The 25,071-nt window shown below is 45.0% G+C and overlaps 1 protein-coding gene across 1 annotated transcript; it reads left to right on the top strand.

The window, feature by feature from the left end:
• Nucleotides 1-23,974, top strand: otud4 (OTU deubiquitinase 4). Its single transcript, XM_040006983.1, has 21 exons — nucleotides 1-402; nucleotides 803-886; nucleotides 4,351-4,401; nucleotides 4,484-4,530; nucleotides 6,399-6,471; nucleotides 6,747-6,828; nucleotides 8,272-8,434; nucleotides 8,768-8,819; nucleotides 8,895-8,991; nucleotides 13,264-13,328; nucleotides 13,484-13,584; nucleotides 13,669-13,769; nucleotides 13,847-14,012; nucleotides 14,232-14,364; nucleotides 15,522-15,593; nucleotides 17,471-18,143; nucleotides 18,877-19,548; nucleotides 20,118-20,158; nucleotides 20,563-21,229; nucleotides 21,334-21,410; nucleotides 21,946-23,974. Exons 1-21 carry the CDS (start codon nucleotides 262-264, stop codon nucleotides 22,369-22,371), a joined length of 3,984 nt encoding a protein of 1,327 aa, XP_039862917.1. The 5' UTR covers nucleotides 1-261; the 3' UTR covers nucleotides 22,372-23,974.
• The last annotated feature ends 1,097 nt before the right edge of the window (nucleotides 23,975-25,071 follow it).

Here is a 25,071-nt window from a genome sequence, read left to right as displayed (position 1 = left end):
GTTAGCTGTTAGCCTGCGTGCTAACCGTGAGAGCTAAAGTTGACTTTCACTTTCTGAAGCTGGGATTCTGTCAGCGGGATGAACCGGGCTTCCAGGAAAACGAAACTGGACGCTGTCACCGCTGACGCTAACTCATTTTAGTTCGTAGATGTCGTTATGTAACTCTTTTTGGTGGCGATATTGACAACTTTTAGCGCAAAGTTTCGCCCCGCTTGACGTCCAAAACACGCAGGTATCTTTAGCGGCTAGCACCCTGCTAGCATGGACGGCGGCGGAAGCATGCAGAGTATTGACGAGAGGGGTGTCGAGAAATTAATGGATGACTACTTGAAATCGATCGGTTTGCATCGGAAGAAGATAGCCAAAGACGGGTCCTGTTTGTTTCGGGCTGTCGCCGAGCAGGTAAAACGGAAAAACTACAGAAAATGCTAACGTTAAGTAAGTTTTTAGCTTAGCACAGGTGAGAAGCTGGGCTTGGTCTGTTTGGTGTGCAGCTGCGATGTCCTAATGTTAGCCGAACAAAAGTTATGCCCACAAACTCTGGTTTCAGCTTAGACTCAGACCTACATGTACAAATGAATAAACTTTAAATGATGAAAAAAATTTTAATTGTGGCTTTTTTAAATCGTACTTCCGGCTTGTTTACCCAAAAGTGTCTCTGCTAGGCTTCTGACTGCAAAGGTCAGCTGTTTACAACTTCTTAACGAATTGTAAATGTAATATTTCCACAATATATGTGAGAATATTGATATTAAGTATGTCTGTTTGTTTTTATTGTTGACCTTTGACCCCTCCTGTGTAGGTGCTGAATTGCCAAAGCCTTCATACTAAAGTCAGGGCGAAGTGTGTGGAGTTTCTGAAGCAGAACAGAGACACCTATGAGGCGGTATGTACAGTGTCACCAAAATAAAACAACATCATGGGAGAGCAAAGTGGTTTTACTTTTCGAACTAGAAAGTAGATTTGTGGTTAAAAAATAGCTGCCAGGGAGTATTTTTTATTTACTGAATTAGAATTCATAGAAAGGAGGAGAAATTTGTGTTAAAAAGAAACTGAAACCATATTGTGTGGTTTGAAAAGTAACTAAAGGGAAATAATAAACAGGTTTATTGGTTTAAGCAAATTTGTCAACCCAGTAGTCATCGGGAGGCTTTGGTGTTGATGTTCATTGACACTGGGATGTCCATGTGTCGTGAGATATTCTATTTTTATTGTAATATCTTTTGTGAACTTCTTAAATCTGTTCACACGATGATGATAAAAAAACGACTACAACGAACACTGAAACTAGTCAAACTAAACTGAAACATGCAAATGCCCTGGAAACTAAAGTGAAAGTTAAAGGGTAAAACTTCAATAACTGCACTCATACCTATGAAAAGACATCAAAAAACACATAATTAAGAGTCAGTGTATCATATAGGTTGGACACTGTGTATATTTTTGTACATTACAGACAATTTCAGTTCTTTATCTGTACAGTTACCCATGTATACACTTACCGGCTGCTTTATTTGGTAGTACAGGGTTGGATGCCCTTTTGCTGTCAGACCTGCTTTAATACTTTGTGGCACAGATTCAACAAGGAGCAGGAAACATTCTTCAGAGATTTTGGTTCATGTTGATATGATGGCATCATGCTGATTTCCTGCTCAACCGCATCACAAAGGTGCTCTACTGGATTGAGATCTGTGGAGGAAAAGTGTTGAGAAAATATTCTGAACCCACTATCTAAATGTTGCAGCAGAAATCAAGACTCTCATTAGATCAGGTGATATTTCTCCAGTCCTCTGTTGACCGTTTTTGGCGAGCCTGTGTTAATTGTAGCCTCAGTTTCCTGCTCTTAGCTGACAGGAGTGGCACCCAGTGTGCTCGGTATGGTTTCATGTGTTCTGCATACAGAGATGCTCTTCTGCATGCCTTGGTATTAAGGGTGTCATTTGAGTTGCTGTTGCCTTCCTATCAACATGAAGCAGGCTGTCCATGACATCGTCAAGGTATTTTTACCAAGAGACCTGCCGCTCACTGGATATTTTCCGTTTTTGTTTTTGTTTTTTTCGGACCTTGAAACCACAGAGATGGTTGTGCTGAAAAATCCCAGCAGATCAGCAGCTTCTAAAATACTCAGACCAACAACCATGTGCGTTCAAAGTCACTTGAATCCACTTTCCTCCCTATCCCTGGGCTCAGACTGAACTTCAGCAGGTCATCTTGACCAGTGTACATGCCTGAATGCACTGAGCTGCTGTCATGTGACCGGCTGACAGGTGTACCTAATGAAGTGGCCAGTGAGTATAAATTCAGCTGGTGACCCGTTCGTACTGATTACACACAGCATTCAAACAAAGGTGATTGTTAAACATTATATATATACTTCAACGAGGCGGCTCGGTTTTGTCCCACCCGTGTGTTATAATTTAATCCTGGGAGGTGTAAACATCCCCTCTATGAGCTCTGAGGCTTCGAACTAATAAATTACATGAATAATAAATGTAGATGTAACAGGTGCTTACACCATGTTTGCTCAGCACTGAGAATTTGAACTTATATTTAGAAGTAATTTTCACTAAGCATGTGCTTGCATTCTCCATCTGTAACCTGTTATTGTAACTGAGAGGTTGTTATATTGTTTTAATGTATCTCAGTTTAGTTAATAATGTTTTTTTTCACTATTCAGAGACGTTCAGTTGTAATTTATCTTCATGATGGTGTGGCTGGTGGTTGTCGGGGATTTCACAATAAATCAAAACAAATGCGTCCCGAGTCTCAATAAGCAGATGTACCGAAGCCTCCCGACACTGTTTGTTTTGACAAATGTGACGACGCTGAGCAAAGTTAATGTTTCTGGTATTTTTAGGATTTGCTTTCCCTCTTAAAGAGCCGGACCGAGCTGTTATTCAATTGCAGTCGAGTTAATCATAAGTCTGTAAAGTAAGACAAGTAAAAACATGAGAGAATTTAAATTTTTTTTTCTTTTTGTTTGTTTAGTTTAGCTTTATTCTCTTTAGTGACGTCACCCTGTGGCCTAACATTGAGAAAAGAAGCTGCTTTTGCCTCTCACACAAGCCGCAACTTCTCTATTTATAGCAGAAAACGTGTGAAAGCTCGAGCTTTCGGTCTTGTTTTAATGCATGAGCTGCACGTAATCATGATCCTGATTGTTTAGTCGATAAATAATATAAATTACCAAGTTTTATTTTTTTTTAATGTTTTGTTTTCAACAGCTGAGAACAGAAAGTTAGTGAGTTCACACCAAATGTGAGACAGAAAAGGCTCAAACGTTTCCTGTCTGAGCAGATTTTTGGCTGTTTTGGACCCTCAAACTGCTGTCGAGGAGTCGATTTACTCTTCTGTGAATCACAGATCACGGTTGAGTGACTCTGCGGGTTTTCGCTCCCTGAGTGACACATGAGAGGAAATGAAAGAAAAAGCTGCTGCTGGTGTTGTTTTTAATAGTGGTGATAAACTCGCTCTGCTGCAGGGCTTTACTACATTTCCCAGGGTGCCCTTTTGGGCAGCTGGCAGAGCAGGAGCTGTGAGCTGCTGTCAGAATGGGGCATAGAGGTGGATCAACAGCATTAAAGCTCCACCTGTCATGTTGCTGCCTTCACTTCCTGAAGGAGTGGAAATGTTTTAGGTCCCATTTCAAAAAACTTTTAAATAATTTCTTGTGTGTGTTTGTTTGTTTTTCACTTGTTTACTTCTTAAATATCTTGATGGAGGGAGTACAGTCTGATAGATTTTTTTTTTCTAAATTCATTTTTAACCTCCTAAGACCCGAACTCTTCCATGGCATGCATTTTTAATTTCTCTTTGATATTTGGGCACATTGGGGCCCGATGAATGTAAAAACAAAGAATTACCAGATTTTTTTCTTTTTACCAAATTTTTGTTTCTAAAAAAAATTAGATCCACATATGAGGATATTCATTTAAAGGACAGTGGCAGTATAAAGTCCTCGTAAGTGGAAATCAGGTCCTTGTAGAGCAAAATTGAGTATTTTGGTCTAAATAACCCAAAATGTGATGTCCACATACGTGGACGCCAGGTCCTAGGAGGTTAAAAATATCTTTCGACAGCATGTCATTGGCTAAACGGCTAAATTTAGTTACCTCTGACTGCGGTGTTTTAGGTTTTGTGTGGCCTGGTCGGCTGTAAACATGTTTATTTCTGCTGCAGAGTTAAACATGGTAACACTGGAGTCTGTGGGGACAGACTCGCGTATCCTTTAGAGGAAGTGGCGGTTTTATTTTGGCTTTGTTTTCAGCCTCACACATCATGTTTTTGGTTTTTTGGGAGAACTGAGGAAGAAAATTGCCTAAAAAAGTCACTGCTGTTTTTGTTTTGCAGTTTATTGAAGGTGACTTTGAGGATTACCTGTGCAAGCTTCAGGATCCACAGGTAAAAACACCACACGCTCTTATTGTTCTCACATGCTGGGTCATTTTAATATGAAAGCTCATAAAGTTTCTCTGTTTTCCAGCAATGGGTGGGAGAGGTGGAGATCAACGCGCTGGCCGCCATGTACAAGTGAGTGAGATCAGAGGTCTCTGAACAGAGAGCTGCACTTTAACTCGACAGAAAGCCTAGTGGGAGTTCCCACAGTGTTTGAGCTTTATTTAAGTATTCACTGTGGATAATAAAGCTTTACGCTCACTGGCCACTTCATTAAGTATACCTATTTAAATGCTCGTTAACACAAATGTCTAATCAGCCAATCACATGAAAGCAGCTCTGTTTATGTGTGGAGAAATGGTGAAGACGACCTGCTGAAGTTCAGTCTGAGCATCAGAATGAGGAAGAACGGTGATTTCAGTGACTTTGAGCGTAGCGTGGTTGTTCGTCTGAGTAGTTCAGAGACTGCTGATCTGCTGGGATTTTCCCCGACAACCATCTCTGTGGTTTACAGAGAATAATTCAAAACTGACAGATTATGCAGAGAACGCCTTGTTTATGTCAGATTTAAGAGGAGAATGCTGATAGGAAGGCAACAGCAACCCAAATAAGCACTCATATTCCAACCAAGGTATGCAGAAGAGCATCTCTGAAAAAAAACCATAAGCGAAGGCCCACAACTCCTCCGAATGGTTTCTGAACCATTAACTGCCACCACAGTCACCAGAATCAAACACGGACCTTTAGGGTGAGAGCAGAGATTTACAGCGCCAGCTGACACTCTGCCAAACTCTGTTGTCACTGAGCCCAGAATGTTCCAGCACCTTTAAACCTCTGCCAAAATTAAGCAAACGGTCCAGTCTGGCTAAAGGTGTACTATTAGTGCCAGTGCAAGTTATACTTGCTTGAACCATAGTAACAAAAACACTCGTTAGAGACTTATGTTTTGTTTTGTTACTAAAAGCTAAAATCACCTCTGTCAGCATCCAGGTTTCAAACTAGTCTTTTTGAGTGTGTGCTGCTCAGTTCTTCCTCCAGTTTCACTGGTGCAGGTTTTGAGCAGAGGACCAGTGCCGTGTGAGGTGTTTTTGATAATATGGCAGTGCAGTTTCTAAGCGCCGATAACGATGTGTGCAATGATCCTAGTGACACTGTACTGCCACCGCTCAGATGATTTTGATGAAAATGGTTGTAACTCGTTGTCTGTGGCTGTAAAGAGGCGCCACATTTACTTTAGGAGGTTTTGAAGCTAAACTTGATGAAAATCTTCTGCCCCCATGACCTGGATGCAAATGAGCAGAAGAGAATAGATGGATTGTGTTTGGGTTTTTACCCCTTAGCTGTAAAAGACTGATGGGGTATTGTTGTCACGACAAGTCTTGGACGAGTTTGGATCTTGGTGACCTCGACCTCAAGGTCAAAGGTCAAGTTTTCTGAAAATAACTGAAGAAGGAAGTCACCAAAGATTTTCCCTTTGAGGCAGCGCTGCCAGCTGTTTTGGGAAACTGCACGTAATGAGACGAATAACGTTTCTTTTTATTTAGTTTAAAGATGTGCATTTAAGTTTTCTAAGACGCCCAGACCTTCACCTTTTGTTTGGACGCGCAGTCTGAGACGTTCACGGAGTTTGACGATGATCTGCTTGTGAAATGTTTGTGAACGAGGCTCGGGGGTCTTAACAGGTCGGCAACGACCATCAGTCTGTCGACACGGCAACACTTAAACCCTGAGTTAGGCTTTAAAGGGCAGCCCGTCGGGAATGCTCATCTCAGTCAGATATGAAGCAGCATCCCGAGGTGGCGGTGAAATCATCCCAGGTGTGACAGCTTTGGCTCTCTGGGTCCAAACGTGCGGAAGCTCGTCCTCATTTATAGTTGGAGGAATCTGCGTTCCTGCCCCCGAGTTTAGCATCAGATGGTGAAAACGATGAGTCACCAAAGCTTCGTCATCTCATTTCATCCTCTCCTCTCTCTCTCTTCGTCTCTTTTGATCTCTTCCTGCAGGAGGGATTTTCTGATCTTCCAGGAGCCCGGCAAGCCAGCCGTCAACATCACAGGCAACAACTTCAAGGACAAGGTGAGGTGGACGCGTTCGGCCGAGCGTTTAGTTAGAGACACGATTTGCATTTCCTGTCGGAGGAAAACTTTCAGAAAATACAACAAGCTGTCAGGCGGAAGCTTTGAGACGCTAACGGCGATTTTTCAAACGACACAGCTTGTTATTTCGTCTTTACCGGACATTTTAAAGCAGGAAAAAAAAAGATCGGTTCATCCCGAAGCCTTTCGGGCTCTTCTCGCTTCAGTTTCCACTCTTTTATTTACTGAAGCCGAACCGTTTGTTTGCCTCTACAGGTGCAGCTGTGCTTCCTGAACGGGAATCACTATGACAGCGTTTATCCCATCAGCCGGATCAAGAACACCGCACTCTGCCAGTGTGAGTGTCTGTGATTTCATTTGTTTGTAAAACAAGGAGACCGGAAAAGAGTTTAACTGATCCTGCAGATCCTCTCAGGGAGGATAATCATCACTGAAGAGAAGTCTCAGTGAATTCATAACAAACAGATGAGAACATCAATCAAAATGTGGGCACTCGGCAGAGAAAATGAGAGAACAGAGACCACATTATAAACCAAACACCACATAGTCAGTGTAAGGCTGCGGCACTCCGAGGAAACCCTTTCAGCTCAAATCTTCATAACACTTCTTAGTCAGTGTGCAAGAGGAGCAGCGGGAGTCATTAACCACGCTGCTCAAACTGGTTTTGTCTTAATTCTGCTAAAGGTGAACAATCACAGGAGAGCCTGCAGAGCCTCTGATTCATGCTGCTGTGTGTCCAGCGTTTAACACTGATGTCTCTGTTTGACATCTATAACAGTAGCTGTCGTCTAATTACTGCCCGTTAATTTGATGTAACGTAAGCTTGTAGTGTTTCCTGTAGTGTAAGTTTCTGAAGTCCAGCGACCCGAGAAAACTGACACTTTGCAGCATAAACACAGAAGTTAAACTCAGTCTGTGAGCAGCTCGCAGGTGTCTGCTGACTCAGAACGTTTTCTGTACTACAAACTTGATTCACTTCACTCACCCTGTCACAGACACACATTCATGCAGCACTATCTAACATTACAACACAGTCAAAACGTGGGGGTTCAGGATACTTGGACCAAAGGAACAGACTGATCTTTCGATCTTCTGGTTGGTAGATGCTTTACTGCCTGAGCCCTCGTATCACTTTCCCCCTTAAATCTTCACCTCGGGATCGTCTATCAAACGTATTTGTTACCTCTGACGTGAAGGTCAAGTTTTTCATGTAGCGTAGCAGGTATACCTGCACCCCGATGCCCTCCATTGTTGTGTTTGTGTCGCGTACAAAGAGCTTGTGGGGCTTCGGGCTGCCTTGCTGTAACTGCTTCGCCTACATTGAGGTTTCGCTCAGTTGTAATAGAAAACGACTGAAACAAAGTAGAGTGAAGCCAAGTAGATGCCAGTGGAAAAGAGACTACAGGCTATTCTTCATACAGGCCCACAGCAGGGGTCTGATGCTTTGTTAAAAAGGTGGCAGTCAAAGTCGAGGCTCGCCCAACATGACAGTCTTGTATTATTATGTGATTGTTCATCATAATCAATCCATCCACTTAAATGCAGCCTGCAAAGACAGTAAGTCAGTGATTACAGTTTAATGAAACTGGATGAGCCCACAGAGCGTGGGTTACTCATTCACTCACTTTTTTTTTTTCTTGGTTCAAATATTGAATTTCTGTCTCGCCTCTTATCAAAAGTTAGACTTCAGGCTATAATTAGACCTCCTGTGATTCACACGAACATGGCAGCAAACCCCAGAAAAACCCTCATCCCGAGTCTCTGTGTGATTCTCCTGCAGCCGTCCTGTACGAGCTGCTGTACGAAGGCGTGTTTAAGGTGGACCGCAGCTATTTGGGTTCCTGTCAGCGGATCGGCCGACCCGCCGACCTCCTGAGCGACGACTGCATGCCCGCCTGCCCCAGCAGCGACGACTCCGACCTGGATGTAGACGAGGCGCTGTGGTAGGAAACTGGCATCAAGCAGCGGTTTATTCACCTGCATGATAACTTTTACTGTGAAGGGAGATGAGTCAAAATCCAGCACCTTGTGCCTGATTTTTAGTAAACGAGCACTCAAACTTCATTTTTATTTACTGGCAGTGAATTCACAGGCTGCTGGTTTTGTTTACTTCCTCATCGTTATTGATTTACTTTTGTATATTAAAAACTGATTACCTACTTATTTGGACATATTGACACTTTATTTCCTTTGTAAGTGTTCTCAGCTCCTTTTATCAAACACATTAAAACTTTTAAGGCTTTAATAATCTCATGATGTCTGTTTTTGTGGCTCAGGGTGGAAAATGGAACCAGCCCTACCTCCACAAAACACAACCAAAGCTACAGGGTAACATTCATAAAACACATGTTTTATAACAACCACACAGGGTAGTACTGTCACTGAAGTGTGTGTGTGTAACAGGGCCGTGGGCGTGGGCTGCCTCAGAGGGTGAGGCGATCTTTGAACCCAACATTGCTCAGAAATGTGGAGTACGATGTCTGGCACAAGTCCAAGAGAGGTGACACACACACACACACACACACACACACACAGAAAAACAAAGCATGCGTCTAAAAGTAGTCAGATCCCAGGGCGATGTCCAAAGAAACGACCTGCTTCACTATCAGTTTTGTCGTGTGTAAGTTCACGCGAGGTCAACGTTACGATGAAACATGTTTGTTGAACATGTTCACAGGATAAAAATAACTAGAGCAACACGAGTTTAAAAACTAAGTAAAAATTAAATACACATTCTTGTGTTTACACATGTGCGTGGGCTGGAGGGATGTGTGGTATGCAGCACATTAAAGATGTGAGTGGTGTAAGCAGCAGTCTGATGGTCACGTATGGGTCAAGAACACTTTCATAAGTTATAAGAACGTCCGGCTCCTTGGACGGGTGACTGAAGACGAGCAGACCAGAACACTGCTTAAAAGTACAGGCTGGTTTGCATCGGTTATAACCGGCCACGTTGGTGGTACTATTTCCTACAGTGGTCTGACAAAAGCAAACGCGAGGATAGTTTAGTTGGGAAGTTGGCTGAGCTGAAAGCAAACCGATGTGAGCAGAGAGAGGAGACACTGGTTCCTGTGGTGTTGCAGGCACGCCACTGTTAGAAATATGCTGGGAGTGCATGATGTGTATCTGTGCTGGTGCATCACACCTGAGTGAGTGCTGGTAATGTGTGGTAAGCTCCCACTGAAACCACAGAAAGCTGTCTGCAGGAAGTGCTTCAGGTTTCTCAGGTGTTACTGTGGTGCTGGATAAATGCTGGGAAACCCTGTCAGCTGCAGAGGTCACAATCACATTACGTATAAATATAGACTCAAAGGAGACAGTTTTATATTCATTAAACTAACTCAGACTTCAAATAGCAGCGCAGACTCACTGTTGAGATTTGTCGTCTCGGGCTTGGTTTTCTTTCGGGGCTGCTTCAAACTGCCCGCTGATCGTCAGACTGTAATGTTCAATGTGGACACTTTACAGAGTTGAACGTTTGGGACAACTTGCAGTTATGGACTTTGTATTGAACTCTCTGCACACCAATGGGATTCTGTTGGGATGTTCCAGATTCCTGAGAATTCCTAAAGACGGGAAAACACCCGAGGCCATGAACCTGCTGTGAAGCGCCAGTTATGCTGACACGGTTTATCAAAGCTGTCATTCACGGCTTTGATCCTCTACCGACTTTTGGATGGCGTCCTTCGTACATCAGAATCAGAATCAGAAAGGGTTTTATTGCCAAATGTTGAGCAGGTTTACAACATTAGGAAATTGCTGCGGTGCTTCAGTGCAAACATGCTGTCATAAATTGCGCTTAAATAGACATGAAAAAAATAAAAGTAAGAATAAGAATTAAAAGTGCTACGTAGAAAGATATATGCATGAGTGCAGGTGGTGATCAGTGCCAAAACATGGAATCATGCAGTGAACACAGCGTAGGGTCATGTGTTAGTGGCGGGGACAGTCATATGGTTATTGTTCATGAGTCCAACAGCAGAGGGGAAGAAACTGTTCTTATGGCGAGAGGTTCTGGTGCGAATGGACCGGAGCCTCCTGCCCGAGGGGAGCAGGTCAAACAGACTGTGTGCAGGGTGAGAAGGGTCAGCTGAGATCCGAGCTGCACGCCGCAGTGTCCTGGAGGTGTACAGGTCCTGCAGAGATGGGAGTCTGCAGCCAATCACCTTCTCAGCAGAGCGCACAACACGCTGCAGTCTCTGTTTGTCCCTGATAGTGGCTCCAGCGTACCACACAGTGATGGAGGAGGTGAGGATGGACTCGATGATTGCGGTGTAGAATTGCATCATCGTCCGTGTTGGCAGGTTGAATTTCTTCAGCTGCCTCAGGAAGTACATCCTCTGCTGGGCTTTCTTGATGACGGAGGTGATGGTGGGCTCCCACTTCAGGTCCTGGGTGATGGTGGTACCCAGGAAGCGGAATGAGTCCACAGAGGTGATGGGGGTGTCAGTCAGGATGATGGGGGGGAGTGGGGCTGTGTGCTTCCTGAAGTCCACAATAATCTCCACTGTCTTCTGGGCATTCAGCACCAGGTTGTTGTGGCTGCACCAGGACACCAGACGTTCAACCTCCCTCCTGTAGGCAGACTCATCCCCGTCCGAGATGAGCCCAATAACGGTGGTGTCATCTGCAAACTTGATTAGCTTGACAGACTGGTGGGTGGAGGTGCAGCAGTTAGGTGTACAGGGAGAAGAGCAGAGGAGAAAGAACACAGCCCTGAGGGGAGCCGGTGCTGATGGTCCGGGAGTCCGAGACATTCTTTCCCAGCCTCACATGCTGCTTCCTATCTGTCAGGAAGTCAGTGATCCACCGGCAGATGGGATCAGGCACATTCATCTGGGAAAGCTTGCCTCGGAGATGGTCTGGAAGGATGGTGTTGAAGGCAGAGCTGAAGTCCACAAACAGGATCCTGGCGTAGGTTCCTGGGGAGTCCAGATGCTGCAGGATGAAGTGTAGGGCCATGTTGATGGCGTCGTCTACAGACCTGTTGGCTCTGTATACAAACTGCAGGGGGTCCAGGAGGGGGGCCGTGAGGGTCTTGAGATAGGAGAGAACTAGGCGCTCAAATGACTTCATGACCACAGATGTCAGAGCCACGGGTCTGTAGTCATTTAGTCCAGTGATCCTAGGTTTCTTGGGGCAGTGAGGAGTTGAAAATGCCAGAACACACTGGGGCCAGCTCGTTTGCACAGTGTCTGAGGGTGGCAGGAGACACACCGTCTGGGCCGGGAGCTTTTCGAGCATTCAGACTCTTAAACTGCTTCCTCACATCTGCTTCATGAATATGAAGAGTTGTGGTGGGAGGAGGTGGTGTGAAATCCTCTTTTGTGTGGGGTGAGGAGGGGGGTGTTGTAGATAAAGTGTTTGAAGGTGGTGATGGCTCTATGGAGGGGGGAGAGGTGGGGGAATGAGTGTCTAAAGTGTCTCTATTGTTGGGGCCGTTGGAGGTGTGAAGGCTGCCTGATGACTCGTCAAAACGGCAGTAAAAGTCATTAAGGGTGTTGGCCAAGAGCAAGTCATCAGTGGAGTGGGGGGTTTTAGGCTTGTAGTTTGTGATATTCCTAAAACCTTTCCACACAGAGGCCGAATCATTCTCTGAGATCTGCTGCTGCATCTTCTCAGAGTGCTGATGTTTAGCAATGTCCACTTCTTTAGTGAACCTGTACTTGGCCTCTCTGTAGCAGTCCCTGTCTCCGCTTCTGAACGCCTTTCTCTTTTCCAGCCACAGCTTTTTGAGTTTAGGAGTAAACCAGGGTTTGTCATTGTTATAACTCACCCTGGTGCGTGATGGCACAATGCTGTCCTCACAGAAGTGGATATAGGAGGTGACAGTGTCCGTAAACTCGTCCAAGCTGTTAGAAGCAACCTTCATTGTGTCCCAGTCTGTAGACTCCAAACACGTGCGAAGCTCCTCCATCCTACATCAGTGATTATATAATATAAACTAAACTCCTTCACATGTCGAACATGTAAAATTAGTCAGACTCGCCTGATCTCAACTACAGCTGTTAGCGCTGACTGCATCACTTCACTGGGCAGATTTGAGGCATTTATTTTTTCAAACCATTTTGTAATCTTTTTTTCCAAACACGAATAAACAGATCTGACCAATCAGAGCGCTGCATTTGGCAACAAGTCCGGGTCAGCCGGCTCTCTGAAATTATTTCTTTGCCAACAAGAGTTCATATTCCTCACGGCACGTCGGGGCTCGATGTCGACTACATTTTTACCTCTTGGCCGTAACTGATCAGGTCATAACCCCAGTGGACCTGCAGGTGAGGTGGACACCTGAGTTTGTGACTGCAATAATGCGAGAACGAGGCATGAATCCTGATGAGGTCAGAGGGCAGAAGTGTTGAGGCTGTGTACAATTTTAACATCTACTAAGAGAATGACTGGTACTGGCTCTGAGCGCCGTCCCGGCTTGTCGATGAGGCGGGACGTCTGTGCCCAGCCTGATCGTTAAAGCGGAGGACCACTGCTCCACTTAGCTGGACACAGCTGTTGCTGGCAGGCAGCAGCAGCTGGATGTGATAACCTGTGTTTAAATATGCAAAACAGTGGCAGCGTAGCAGGTGGTGCAGAAGCTGAAAGTGTGACAATCAGCCGTGTTTTTGGATTTTGTAGGAAGATTGAAAACAGACGTCAGGCTGGGGATAAAAGATCTGAAGGGGAACTTGAACACTTTTTGGACTCAAAGTGATCAGAAAATCATTTTTTAACAAAAGTTAAAAGTGAATGTTTCATGTTTTATTTTCTTTTTTTCTTTTAGCCCAACAGAAGCTGGATTACTGCATCGCTGCTGGGATGCAGTTCACTGTAGGAGACCGCTGCCAGGTGTGTGTGTGTGTGTGTGTGTGTGTGTGTGTGTGTGTGTGTGTGTGTGTGTGTGTGTGTGTGTGTGTGTGTGTGTGTGTGTGTGTGCGTGCGTGTGCGTGTGTGTGTGATCCTCCTCGAGTGCATGTTTCACGCTGTTTGTGCGTCACCTGCAGGTTCGTCTCGAGGGAACCAATCGGCTCTACAGCGCCGTCATCAAGGAGGTGCCGGCCAATAACCAGCCAGTGACCGTTTACATAGAAGATCTGGGCAGGAAGTAGGTCGCACTAACAGCGCGCACACACGCTCAGTGTCGTGGAGGTTGCACAGACGTGACAAATCTTGTTATGTGTGTTTTAAGGCAGGTGGTGCCTTTGTGGAGTGTCCGCCCTCCCAGTGATGACAGCGGGTGGAGCAAGGTGGGCAACCGTGACAAGAGGCTCAGCAACGGGCACGGAGGAGGTGAACACGTGCGCGCACACGTATGTTACAGGTTTATTGCATGAGTGCAGTCTGTGGAAACTCTCTTTCTCCTTCAGAGTGGGAGGAGCGGGGGAGAGGCCGAGGAAGGGGGAAGTCCGTCGGGCCATCGTCGTCCTCTGGTTCTCAGGCAGCGGCGCCGGGCTCAGGGGGCCGCACGCTGAAGCAGCACTCCTGGCCCCCGCAGGCCAATGTAGAGGAGCAGGGCGGGGCCAAAACCAGCAGGTGTGTCATCTGTGTTTGTATACATCAGTGCTGGATCACACAATGACACGATCACTGAACCCCTCCTTCATAATCTTCCTCTATGGTTTATATAAAGCATAAATATCATTTTGAGCTCGATTATTAGTTTATTTATTTTGTAGTTCTTTTCATTTTACGCTGCTGTTGTTGCTCTTTGGATTAAATAAAGTTCTTCTGCGTTTCTGTGTCTTTCTACAGGAAGTCCGTGGGTGCGGCGGAGGTGGCGTTCGGCCTGACAGAGGAGCAGCGATTGGCCAAAGAGGAGGAGGAGAGGAACGTGGCGTTGGTGGAGATCCAGCTCAGAGACGAGCACAGCTTCCCCGCACTGGGCGTGAGTTCACATGAGGCTGATTTCATGATAGGTGCAGATAAACCTGAACGTCCTGCTGAGGCTGGGTCGGCCGGTTTGAACCCTTTTAGAAAGGCAGCGAGCTGATGTTTAAACATCTGGGGCCAGATTCACTGACGATTCGCAGAGAGGTGTTCAGTTTTACGGCTGAACGCAGACGCGGGCGGTTCATTTTAATATCGAGAACAAAAAGATGAGACATGAGACTTTTTTCTTTCTTTGTTTTAATTACATTAAATAGTAGAGTTAGCAGAAAAAAACTGTGTCGCAAATATTCTCCTCCACACTTTTAATTAATTTTTTTCCCGTTTTTCTTTTCTTCACTGCTTCTGCTCCTCCTGTCAGCTCTGGCTTTGCTGTGTTACACATGTGAATAATATTAAAAACACCAACAAGAGGAGCCTACAGAGAAAAGCAGACCCAGACATGCACATGAAACGGGGTCAGTGCCTCTCACGTGATCGTGTCACTGTGCTCTCTTTGTAAATACCAGCAGTGTCTTGTTTTCGTTTGCGCTGATGCAGCGTGTTACTAAACATGGCCGCTGATGGTTACTGAAAACTTCAACAGGAAATTAAAGCAGAACAAATCAAAGTCTCCTACAGAAGCGAGGCCAACAGAAGAGGTGGAAACTCATCTGTAAGCTGGAGAAACAGAAGCCGACATGGATTCTGACCTGTCGAGGAGCCTGCAGGCGCCGTGTCGTAGTTTACTGAGAGTTTTATGTTTATTTTCTACCTCGCTCACCTCTGACTGCCAGACAGGAGTGTTACTCACATTTACAGACACTATTTTCACTGTTTCACTGCTTCGTTTCCTCTCCTTCATTTTCCTCAGTGTTGTGTTTCTATGTCGAAGTATTGATGTGGACTCGGGGAATAGTGCATTGATGGGATACAGAGAAAACACACAGCAAGTGGCCCATATGGTAAAAATGTTTAATGAACTCCAGGCTCGCTGTTAGGACATGTAAAAGTCCCGTATCAGTGACGAAGTCTGAAAATGTTCCTCAGAGGCTGATACACGACGCTCCGGCAAGGATGAGAGTTTGGATTTAATTCATCATGCTCACGCTGTTTCTTGTTCAGCAGATGTTTTTTACTCTTTACTGTTTCTAATGTTTGTTTTTCTCCCCTCAGTCTCAGCCGGGGACGCAGGGAGAGGGAGGGAAGAGGAAAGGAGAGAAGAAGCGATCTCAGAGGAACAAGACGGTGAGTTCAGACCACAAACGGACACAAACAGGGAGACATGTTATGATGCAGAAACGCTCTCAGGGTCATGTCCTCTGGTCCGAATCAGCTGATGAGTTTGTAAACTTGCAGCTTTTCCCTCGCAGTTTAGTTTGTTTGCACACAGCGAAGTCCAAGCGGACCAGAATGCATCACTACAAACTACGTGAGAGCATTTCAGTCTGCTCATTGGCCTGATGCGTCTGGTGTGGAAGCAACTAAAGTAAATACAGGAAGAAGATGCTGTGTGAGAATTGATTCATTTCCCAGCTAGTTGGTATCCCACACAGACCGCTGCACATCTGTAGGACCTTCCAGCAGAGAATACAAAAGAACACAAGCTTACGGGGCGTGCTGTAGCTCAAGCTTATAGTAGTTGGTTTGGATCGCGTTCACACCATAAACGAACCGCTGTGTTCGTTGTGAACTGTACTTTGGAGGTGGTGTTCTCTGTACAGTGTTCACATCTGCACAGCCTCGTCAAAAGGGGAAAACTAACCAGAGTTTGATTTAAACAGACTAAACACCCTAACATTAATCACCAGCACAAAAAGGCACCGCATGGTATGTGACATTGTTCACATTCAGCTGTGAATGATTTCGCCTGCTCAGTTAGTGCGTACATGACTGTTAATGGGAGCAGCCGGTGAACATTCCTGTCTTCATTTAAGAGGTTTAATGCAACGATCTGCATTTAAAGTTAAAAGCATCCTGGTGCCGAGGCTCAGTGATACACTGATGCTAACTTTATTTGTAAAGCACCTTTCACACAGACGACTGACAGAAGAAAAAGGGATGAAACAAAATAATCAGCAGTGGCACGAAATTCAAATTAAAAACGCAAAACATCAAAGAAATTAAATTAAAATGGAAAGGCCTGCAAGTAGAATTAGAGTACATGAAATTAAATTGAGAACAATTAGAAAATGAGATGAAATGCTAATAAAGAAAATCAAATTAAAAAGCCTATCAGGAAGCTCTGTAGGAAAATTAGATTGCTGAATAAAAACTAAAATACTTAGAAACTAACAACAATAAAACAGAAGATGAATACAAAATATAAGTTAAAATAAATTAAAATAACTGATCGCACGCTGTCAGCTCGTGAGGCGTTTGCCGTCCTCTGAAAACTACGTACGCCACAGCATTCAGGAGCTTGTAGGACAAACGTTCTTTGAGACTGTCCTTCCCTCACATCACTGTGGAGCAGTTTTGACCTGATTTTCTTTACAACGTTGCTTCCAGTCATTGAGGTTTACAGATGGTAATTTATGCAAAGCTCTTAAGTTTTCACCACAGCCCTCCATGGACTTCATGGTTGCTTCGTTTTTTTAGCCATTTGGTTGTAATTTGGCTTGGACCATCGTCCTGTTGCATGACAGTGTTTGTGTGTCAGACAGCTGACGGGGTCCTACATTTACACAGAACGCTTTTGTATAAAGATGGCTTCATGTATGACTCAATGACAGGTGCCCAAATCATCATCGCTCCACCACCGCGCTGACTTTGTTCAGATGTAACATAAGCTGTGCTGCCATGCTCTTTAAGAGAGACGGCAATCGTTCCAACGAGAAACGATGTGAGAGCGAGACCATGAGGTGATTTTTAAATCAGTAAAAAACCTCTGAAAATGAGAAAAAGCCTATGAGTGCACGAGTTCTAGTTTGCTTCATACCTGGGACTTCAGTAAGGAAGCTCTATGAAGAATGTGGTCACTCCATATATGATCTATCAAATCTGAAGCTGAGCAGCTGTTTTTTTTCTGTGCATTTGGTCGTTGAAATGTCACCTGAGACCTTCAGGGACCGTCTGGAATTTAAAACCTGGAGTCTGATCGCTGCTGCTCTGTCCTTTTACAGAAGAGCCCCGTTGAAGATGTCAGAGCTCCGTCTCCTTCTGCTGGGGACAAACCCACACCCTCCACCCCACCTCTTACAGCAACCTCTACAACCACTACACCTGACACCATGACCAGCCCCGCCCTTCCTGCTGCTAAACCTTCTGACTCCACCCCCTCGGGGCTGAATTTTGTCAAGGCCTTGATGCCAAATGCGAGCCCCTCTGTCAGCCTGCCACTCACTTCTGTAGCTCCGGCTGCTAAAACAAACACACCTTCCTACGCCTCAGCCACTGCTGCGCCGGGCTCTCCTCCTCCTCCTGCTGCTCCTCCTGCTGCTAAACCTTCTCCAAAAGGCGAAGCACCGCTGCCTCCCTCTGTCCCATCATCTGCCTTCTCCTACAGCACCCCCGTTCTCCCCGCAGCTTCACCCACCTCCTCCTCTAAACTCCCCCCTGCATCTGTTCATCTTCCTAAGCCAACCACCTCTCCTCCTCCTTCCTCCTCAGTTCCTCCTCCCACTTTCATCACTCCCATTGCTTCCCCACCCACAGCTGCACCAGGCTTCCCCGCTGCCCGCTCCTCTCCACCTATCACTTCTCTCCTCCGCTCTCAGACTCCACCCTCCTCCTCCTCCTTAATTCATCCTTCAGCTGAAGTCCAGGAGGCTCCACCTGCTCCACCTCCAACCACAAGTAAGAAATCTGTTCACAGTTTCAGGCTCGTGTCACAGTTTAGACCGCAGGCTGTCCACAGAAGTAAATACACAGATATCCCCAGACTGACACTGAGTAGCAGACTTTAAACCAGTTTAAACCAGTAAAAACTATTTTTAAGTTTATTTTGGGGGTTAAAATCCTTTTGAATCAGATGCGCCTTTCAAAATAAGAGCTTTGTTTATTACCATTCCAGCATTTTTGGGGTTGCTCAGGTGGTTCAGGCTCTGGGTGTTTAGTAGTAAACAATTTAAATGATGGCTATAGCCAGTGTGGCTAGGCTTTTTGGGGCTAGCACCCAGCTAACAGTGAAAGTGGCCACACCCCTTATAATTCTCAACTGTAAGCCTTTATAAAACTCCAGCAGGTGACGTATGAAAGAAGAAAATACAGGTAGAGTTGTTCTGAAGGGTGAAATGATCCAAAGGATTTTTGTACTGTGCTGTAACAGGTTTATTTCTGTTGTTGGGAACTTGAAGATTGTTTTTCAGTTTTCAGCGAGATTTTAATAAACATAAAGTGAAAATCAGTAACGTGATTAACAGACAACAAATATATTTGAAGTTTAATTGAAAGATATTTGTTCTCACCCCTTAGTTTGTGCTTAATTTTGACTGTTTTGTATTTTTTTAGGCAGATAATTGGTAAATGTATCAGCAGCTTGCACGTCAGTAATTTACTTTGGTCTTCATGTCTTCTCTCTTTCTTTCAGATTCTTTACCAAAATCTGGAGGCCCTCTGATGGCCTCTCAGGCTTTCCAAAGTGAAATTCCTCCACCTGAGGTCCAGACCCAGGTCTCTGTGCCCTCAGCTGAGGAACAAGCAGAGTCTTCTTTACCCCAAATCCAGACTGAAAGTCAGGCTTCTCTACCACAAATCATGGGCCCACCCATGATGCTGAGCGAGCCCCAGGATCAGCCGCAGTCTGGCACAGAGGCGCCTGTCCTGCCTCAGACTGACCTCCAGCCCCACATTCAGACCTCTTATCCCACTCCTGTGGCTTCCTACCCCCAGGCCTCCCTTCCCCACCCCCAGGCCTCCCTTCCCCACCCCCCCGCCCAGGCTCCTCACCCTTCCCAGATCCCACATCCCTCCCTTTCTCTCTCTGCCTCCACCATTGTTCCCCAGACCCAAACCGAAGCCCCACCACAACAGCACCAGTCTGCACCCGAGTCTCAAGCTCCACCTGCCTCCGAGAAGCTATCCCCACCTCACCCCCCTCATACTGCTCCTCCTCAGCCCCTCCCCGGACCCGTCCCCCTGCAGCAGATGTCCCAGCTCTACCAGGACCTCCTTTATCCCGGATTCCCCCAGGGAGAGAGAGGCGAGATAGCTGCGACTCCAAACCTGTCTTCCAACAAGTCCGGGGACGACCTGCCCACAGGTGAGCCACACCAAAGAGTCCTAAGATGATAAATAACCACGTCAACTGTCGCCATAGAAAACTGAACAATCAGATCATGCATCAGAGCCATGCCTGTGTCGTGCTCTGAGACTCACAGCTCTATATTCAAAGACGGTGCTGACTGTCAAAGTAAAACGAAATAATGAAAAAAATTAGGCATGACAGAAGTGTTTCAGCAGATTTGAAAACATGAGAAAATATCCACATGCTTTAGTTTAATCAGCACTGGATGTCCTACACGGACTCCCTCAGCGGGAAACACCTGTCCTTCCACAAAAACTGCTTTTGACCCATTTAGGCAAAGAAAATACTCACAGATGTGCACGAAGGCCACCATACAGGCAGGGTTAGACATAAAGAACATGCTGGTGCTTCCCTGTGAGACGAAGCAGCTGAAATAGACTAGAGATTAGTTTTGTATGTTAATGGTCAGTGTTTTCATGGAGCAAAAGTAGAGGCTGCGATGTGTCAGCGCAGTGAGCAACACCATGAAAGAGATATCTGATCAGGATTTTGTATCCTTGTGTGTTTTTTGTTTTTCTCCTCAGACGTCAACATCTTGAGGTTTTTCTTTAACTTGGGCGTTAAGGTAAGACGTAAGCCTGGACCAACAGACACACAAACGCACACCCACAAGACACAGACCAGGTTTGGAGAAGAGGATGGAGGGTTGTGTTAAAGTAAAAGCCCATCATCTCACATTTCCTGTTAACAAGTTGATTCATCGTGTGCTGTATTTTGGGAACATTTGGAATAAAAACAAAAAAATACAACCACGTAAACAATGACTTCTGATGCGGCATGCCCAGTTGCCTAGCAACAGGTATTGTTTACACAGATTTTAATGTGGTAAATTATGTAAAAATAATGCCAAGCACTACAAGATGTACTTTAATTTTGTTAAAATAAAAATAAAAGTTATTTTTGATGCACTTTTAAGTAAAATAACGAGGGGCTGATGCTGAGTCCTGCCTCTGCTCTCTTCCTCTACAGGCCTACTCCATGCCCATATACCCACCATACCTGTACCTCGTCCCCCTGCAGCAGGCCCATGCCATGCAGCCTAAGCCATCTTCCCGTTCCCCGTCCCCACAGTGCCTTCCCTCTAACACCCCCAGCAACACCCCCACCAACCCGCAGGAGGGCTATCCGCCTCACCAGTACCCTCCCACTGTAGCACCGGTGCCCTCTCAATATGACAACCAGGCTGCGCTCGATGAGCCCCCCGGTCCGGCTGAACCCTCCTTCAACCAGGCCAGGTACCCCATCACCCAGCCACAACCCCCCAGGATGCCATGGCAACAGATGCCTGCACGAAACCCAAGCTACTCAGTTGGGTATCTTTCCCCACCTCCACCGTACTCGGGTCCCCCGCCTTCATCTCAGGGTTACCACCCAAATCAGGGCGCGGGGGTCCCGGTGTACCCCACAGCCATGGGTCCGTACAGCCCCTCCTCTCTGGCATACCAAACTGCATCCACCCACCAGGAGCTCCAGGTGAGCCAGGGGGCGATGCAGCAGCACCAGCTTCAGGCAATCAACGGGGACACGATGCCTGGCCACGGGAACATCCACATCTCCAGTCCTCTGGAGAGCGCCGCTGCGTCTAACATTCCCACTACCAACAGTAACCGATCAGTGATGGTCCCATCCAATTATAGTAAGCAGGAATTCTGGGAGATGAAGTCCTTACATTTCAAAGTGTTATGGCTTTCTTTTAACTGTCAGGTGGAAACATTTTTAATTCATTTGTTTTCCTGATAGGCTTCAAGAGAGATCCGGGGGAGAGTTTGCCACGAGCAGTGCTCCTGGTGGATCCGCCACTTAACGACATGCCCATAGTACGTATATTTCTGAGCAACTTGATAACCTAATCAAATTAACTTCGGGTTTTGATTTTGAAACTAATATCTAATAAGTAGTTAGAAGTGGCTTTTATCTTTAAAAGATCACTGAAAGGCATCCTTCAATTTCCTGTAAGCAGGTGTTGGCTTTTATTATGGAAATCTGACAGTTTCCATAATGTGAAAAGTGTCACATTTCTGAACTCCCTGGTAGCTTTTCATAACAAAGTGATTTGTTTTAAAAATTGTTACAACGTCAAATAATCTTGATGAGATCTTAAGAAATTGAGATCCCATCACCCCCCCCCCCCACTAAAACCCATCCTTTAACATCCTGTTAACTAACTGACTCTTAGTGTGTAAATCTGAGTGTTTAAAGAAACCAGTTAAATTTCTCTACCCTGTGGCTTTTATTTAGAAAGTCTGACATTCCAGAGCGTCCTGGTAGCTTTTTATTACTAGGTGTTTTATTTTGAAAGTCATGCTGCATCATATCCTCTTGTAACAGGACCTCCTTCTGTTTCGCTCTCAGGTTGCTCTGCTTTCTGATCCGCACTTTAAGGACATCTCCATGGGAGCTATGAAAGGCAGCAGCAGCAGCCCCGGCTCTCCGTCGCAATACCGTCCCCGGAAACCAGTCCATGCCACCAACATGTATGAACAGAGCCAGAGGGGCAGCTACATGAAGCCTGTCACCATGACGGACAATCATTCTGTGGGCTGCAGCACGGAGGATGACTGGGAGGAGGTGGAGGGGTTTAAAACGATGGTGCCAAACTACAGAGGGCAGAGGAGGCCCTACAGAGGAAGAGGAGGGAGAGGAGGCAGAGGAAGGGGTGGCTACGATCCAACCAGGGACGTGCACAGGAGTAGACAGGAAAGAGATATGGGGGTAGGGTTTAACTATATTCAGCCTAACCCTGCCCACATGGGATGGGCTCGCGAGAAAAGGTATTAGCTCTGAGCCAATGAGAGAAGAGGACACAGGTGGTGATTTTTTTTTTTCTTTCTTTCTTTTGCTTTTTTCTGGAGATCTGATTGGTGTAGACCGGCAGCCATGGAAATGCAGTGTGGACCCGAGTCGGAAAATCTAAAACTCCATTTGTGTTTTGCTGCCTCTAAATCAACAAGCTTATTGCTTTGTATCAAAACATAAACACTATCCTCCTCTTTTCTTTTAAGTGCATTAGCATAGCATGTTAGCACTATTTCTTATCACTCAGACGAATGGATTCAATGAATGTCGAGCTCAAAGTTTGTTTACGAGGATTGTGAATGATTTAAAAAAGTTACCCACTGTGTTGACATGATGAATGTATGGGTTTCTTTACTGGTTGTGTTTGAGATTTTGGGAAATATGTTTATTAGCTTTCTTGCCTGAGGGGAAACGCTTTCATGTCTGTGGCAGTTTAGCTTAGCTTAGCATAAAGCAACGGAAAATCAGCGAAGACTTTGTTTTTTTTAATGTAGCAAAATGCTACTCAATCTAATGACACTGGCATAGAACAATACTCATTTCATAAAGATATATAGTAAAAAAGGCATAAATTACCATTGCTATATAAATACATTTTAGTAACTCTCTTAAAACCATACTCTCCCCTCTATTTCTATTATCACAGTTTAATGCTAGCAGCGGGAAATCAGTTATGACTGTAAAGTATAATTTTCTATGATCTATAAAAAAAAAAAACTTTCATAAAACCATACTCTTTCACTTGTACATATAGTTATTTAGCACAGCTTAGCAAAGCTTGTTAGCTAGCTTAGCAAAAAAAACCTTGAGGTATAAAGTAGCATTTTCCTATTTCCTATATAAATCAATCTTTTAGTAACTCTCTTAAAACCATATGTTTTTTTTTTTTTTTTTAAATCTTTCCACTCCTATTTTTACATCATGCTAGTTAGTTGAGCCAAAGCAGTGGGAAAAGCCATGACTGTCGGGAGAAAGTTAGCATTTTTGTATATAGATAACATCTAATAAGTTAAACCAAATTTTTTCCCACTTTAGTTTTTACACACAGCTAGCTAGCTTAGCACAGGTGAGCCCGTCAATCCCCAGATTCAGTTTTTGCATACAGTAACAAGCTTTAAATGGGCGTGCTTGGCTAGCTGTTTGTGCCCATGTCTCTATGCTAAGGTAAGCACAGACACAAAGCGCTCTGTCTGCTCCTCTCTCTAAAATTATTTACAGAAGTCTTCCTCTGATGAGTCAAAGATAAATTTGTCGTGTTTGTTTTTTATGTTGTTAAAATACTGGGAGCTCAGTGGATCAGTGCGGGGGGGAGCAAAAAGCCAAGGGGAGCGGGCTGGAAAGGAGTGTAAGAACTGCTGCTGCTGTTAGCGCCCATCAGGCTGTTGGTCACTGTGAGTTGTGCTTGGACATTTTTCTTTCAGGTCCGTCTGCTGGTTTCTGGTCGTCTAACCTCAGATCCAGTGCCTTATGTTTGCTGAGTTTACTTCTCTGTGCTCGGAGAAACACTGCTGTATAGAACAAAAACGTGCTGTTTGGATTTGATTTTCTATGTGGTTAAATAAATAAACCTTTGGCTCAGATGCTGCCTCTGGAGCTGTTGGTTGATTTTTGGGTGAATAAAATTTCAGAATCTTTTAGCATATTATTAGCATATCATAGTAACTATTGCAATGCACAACAAACTTCAGTGAAGTGCCGTGAAGAACTGATTCAGGTCATCAAACTTTATTATTAGACAAAGATAACATGAGTAAGTACAATGTGCAGTTTTTAAATGATGCAATGAAATCTCTGATTAACTACCTTGTTTTGAAAAGCTTAGCTCAATGTCACTTTTGGGCAGGCTCAACTTGAGAACAAGGGAACGTAGGAGTTTCATACTAAAAATCTCAGTGACCATAACCTCAATGCCAAGTTTTCTGAAATTCTTGTGACAGTGATAAGTCAAGGAGGAAGTCACCGCAAACATTACCATTTCCTTTTCTCTGTCTGCCACAAGGCTAACTCAGAGGCCTGCTTTGAATCCACCCTGAGGCCACTGACTGCATGCCGTCACAATAAACGCTGAAATAAACCCCACACATTGTTTAATCTCTACTCTGGAGACCTCAACATGCCAATAACAGGTCACAGTTACAGCGCCACCCAGTGGAAGCAGGATGATATGTATCATAACATCATCCAGTTAACATGAAACAAACATGGTCTCTGCACACCATGTGCAGCAACATGACTTAACTAGTGGGCTCAGGAAATGATAACGTAACAGGCATACACTAGTTGTTTATTTATAGCTGCCCTTTCTCCGTGACTAAAACGTGATGTGTTTAGGGAACGTCCGTAAATTGCAACTATCAAAAAAACAAAAAACAGTCCAGCTTATTGGTGAGGCCCTCCACAACAGTCCCAGCTTCTCATGTGGCCCCTTTGTAGAATTGATTGATCACCTCTGATCTAAAGGGTGTAGAGTTCATGAAAATGCTTTTAAACCATATTTCAGCTCCTAGGTGTCTGCACAGTTAGCACTGCTGCCTCACACCAACAAGGCTCAAATCCTGGGGTGTGTCTGGGTACTCTGGTTTACTTCCAGTCTAAACACTTGCAGTGACTGGTTTGGTAAACTAGTGAATCTAAATTGCGTGTGGGTGTCTAGCACAGTCTGAATAGTTGTCACTCTGTTCC

The sequence above is a fragment of the Simochromis diagramma genome, unplaced genomic scaffold (assembly GCF_900408965.1).
Source record: "Simochromis diagramma unplaced genomic scaffold, fSimDia1.1 OVJJ01000141.1, whole genome shotgun sequence".
Lineage (NCBI taxonomy): Eukaryota > Metazoa > Chordata > Actinopteri > Cichliformes > Cichlidae > Simochromis > Simochromis diagramma.
Note: the sequence above shows the minus strand (reverse complement) of the source record. Positions and strands in the feature narration are given on the sequence as shown.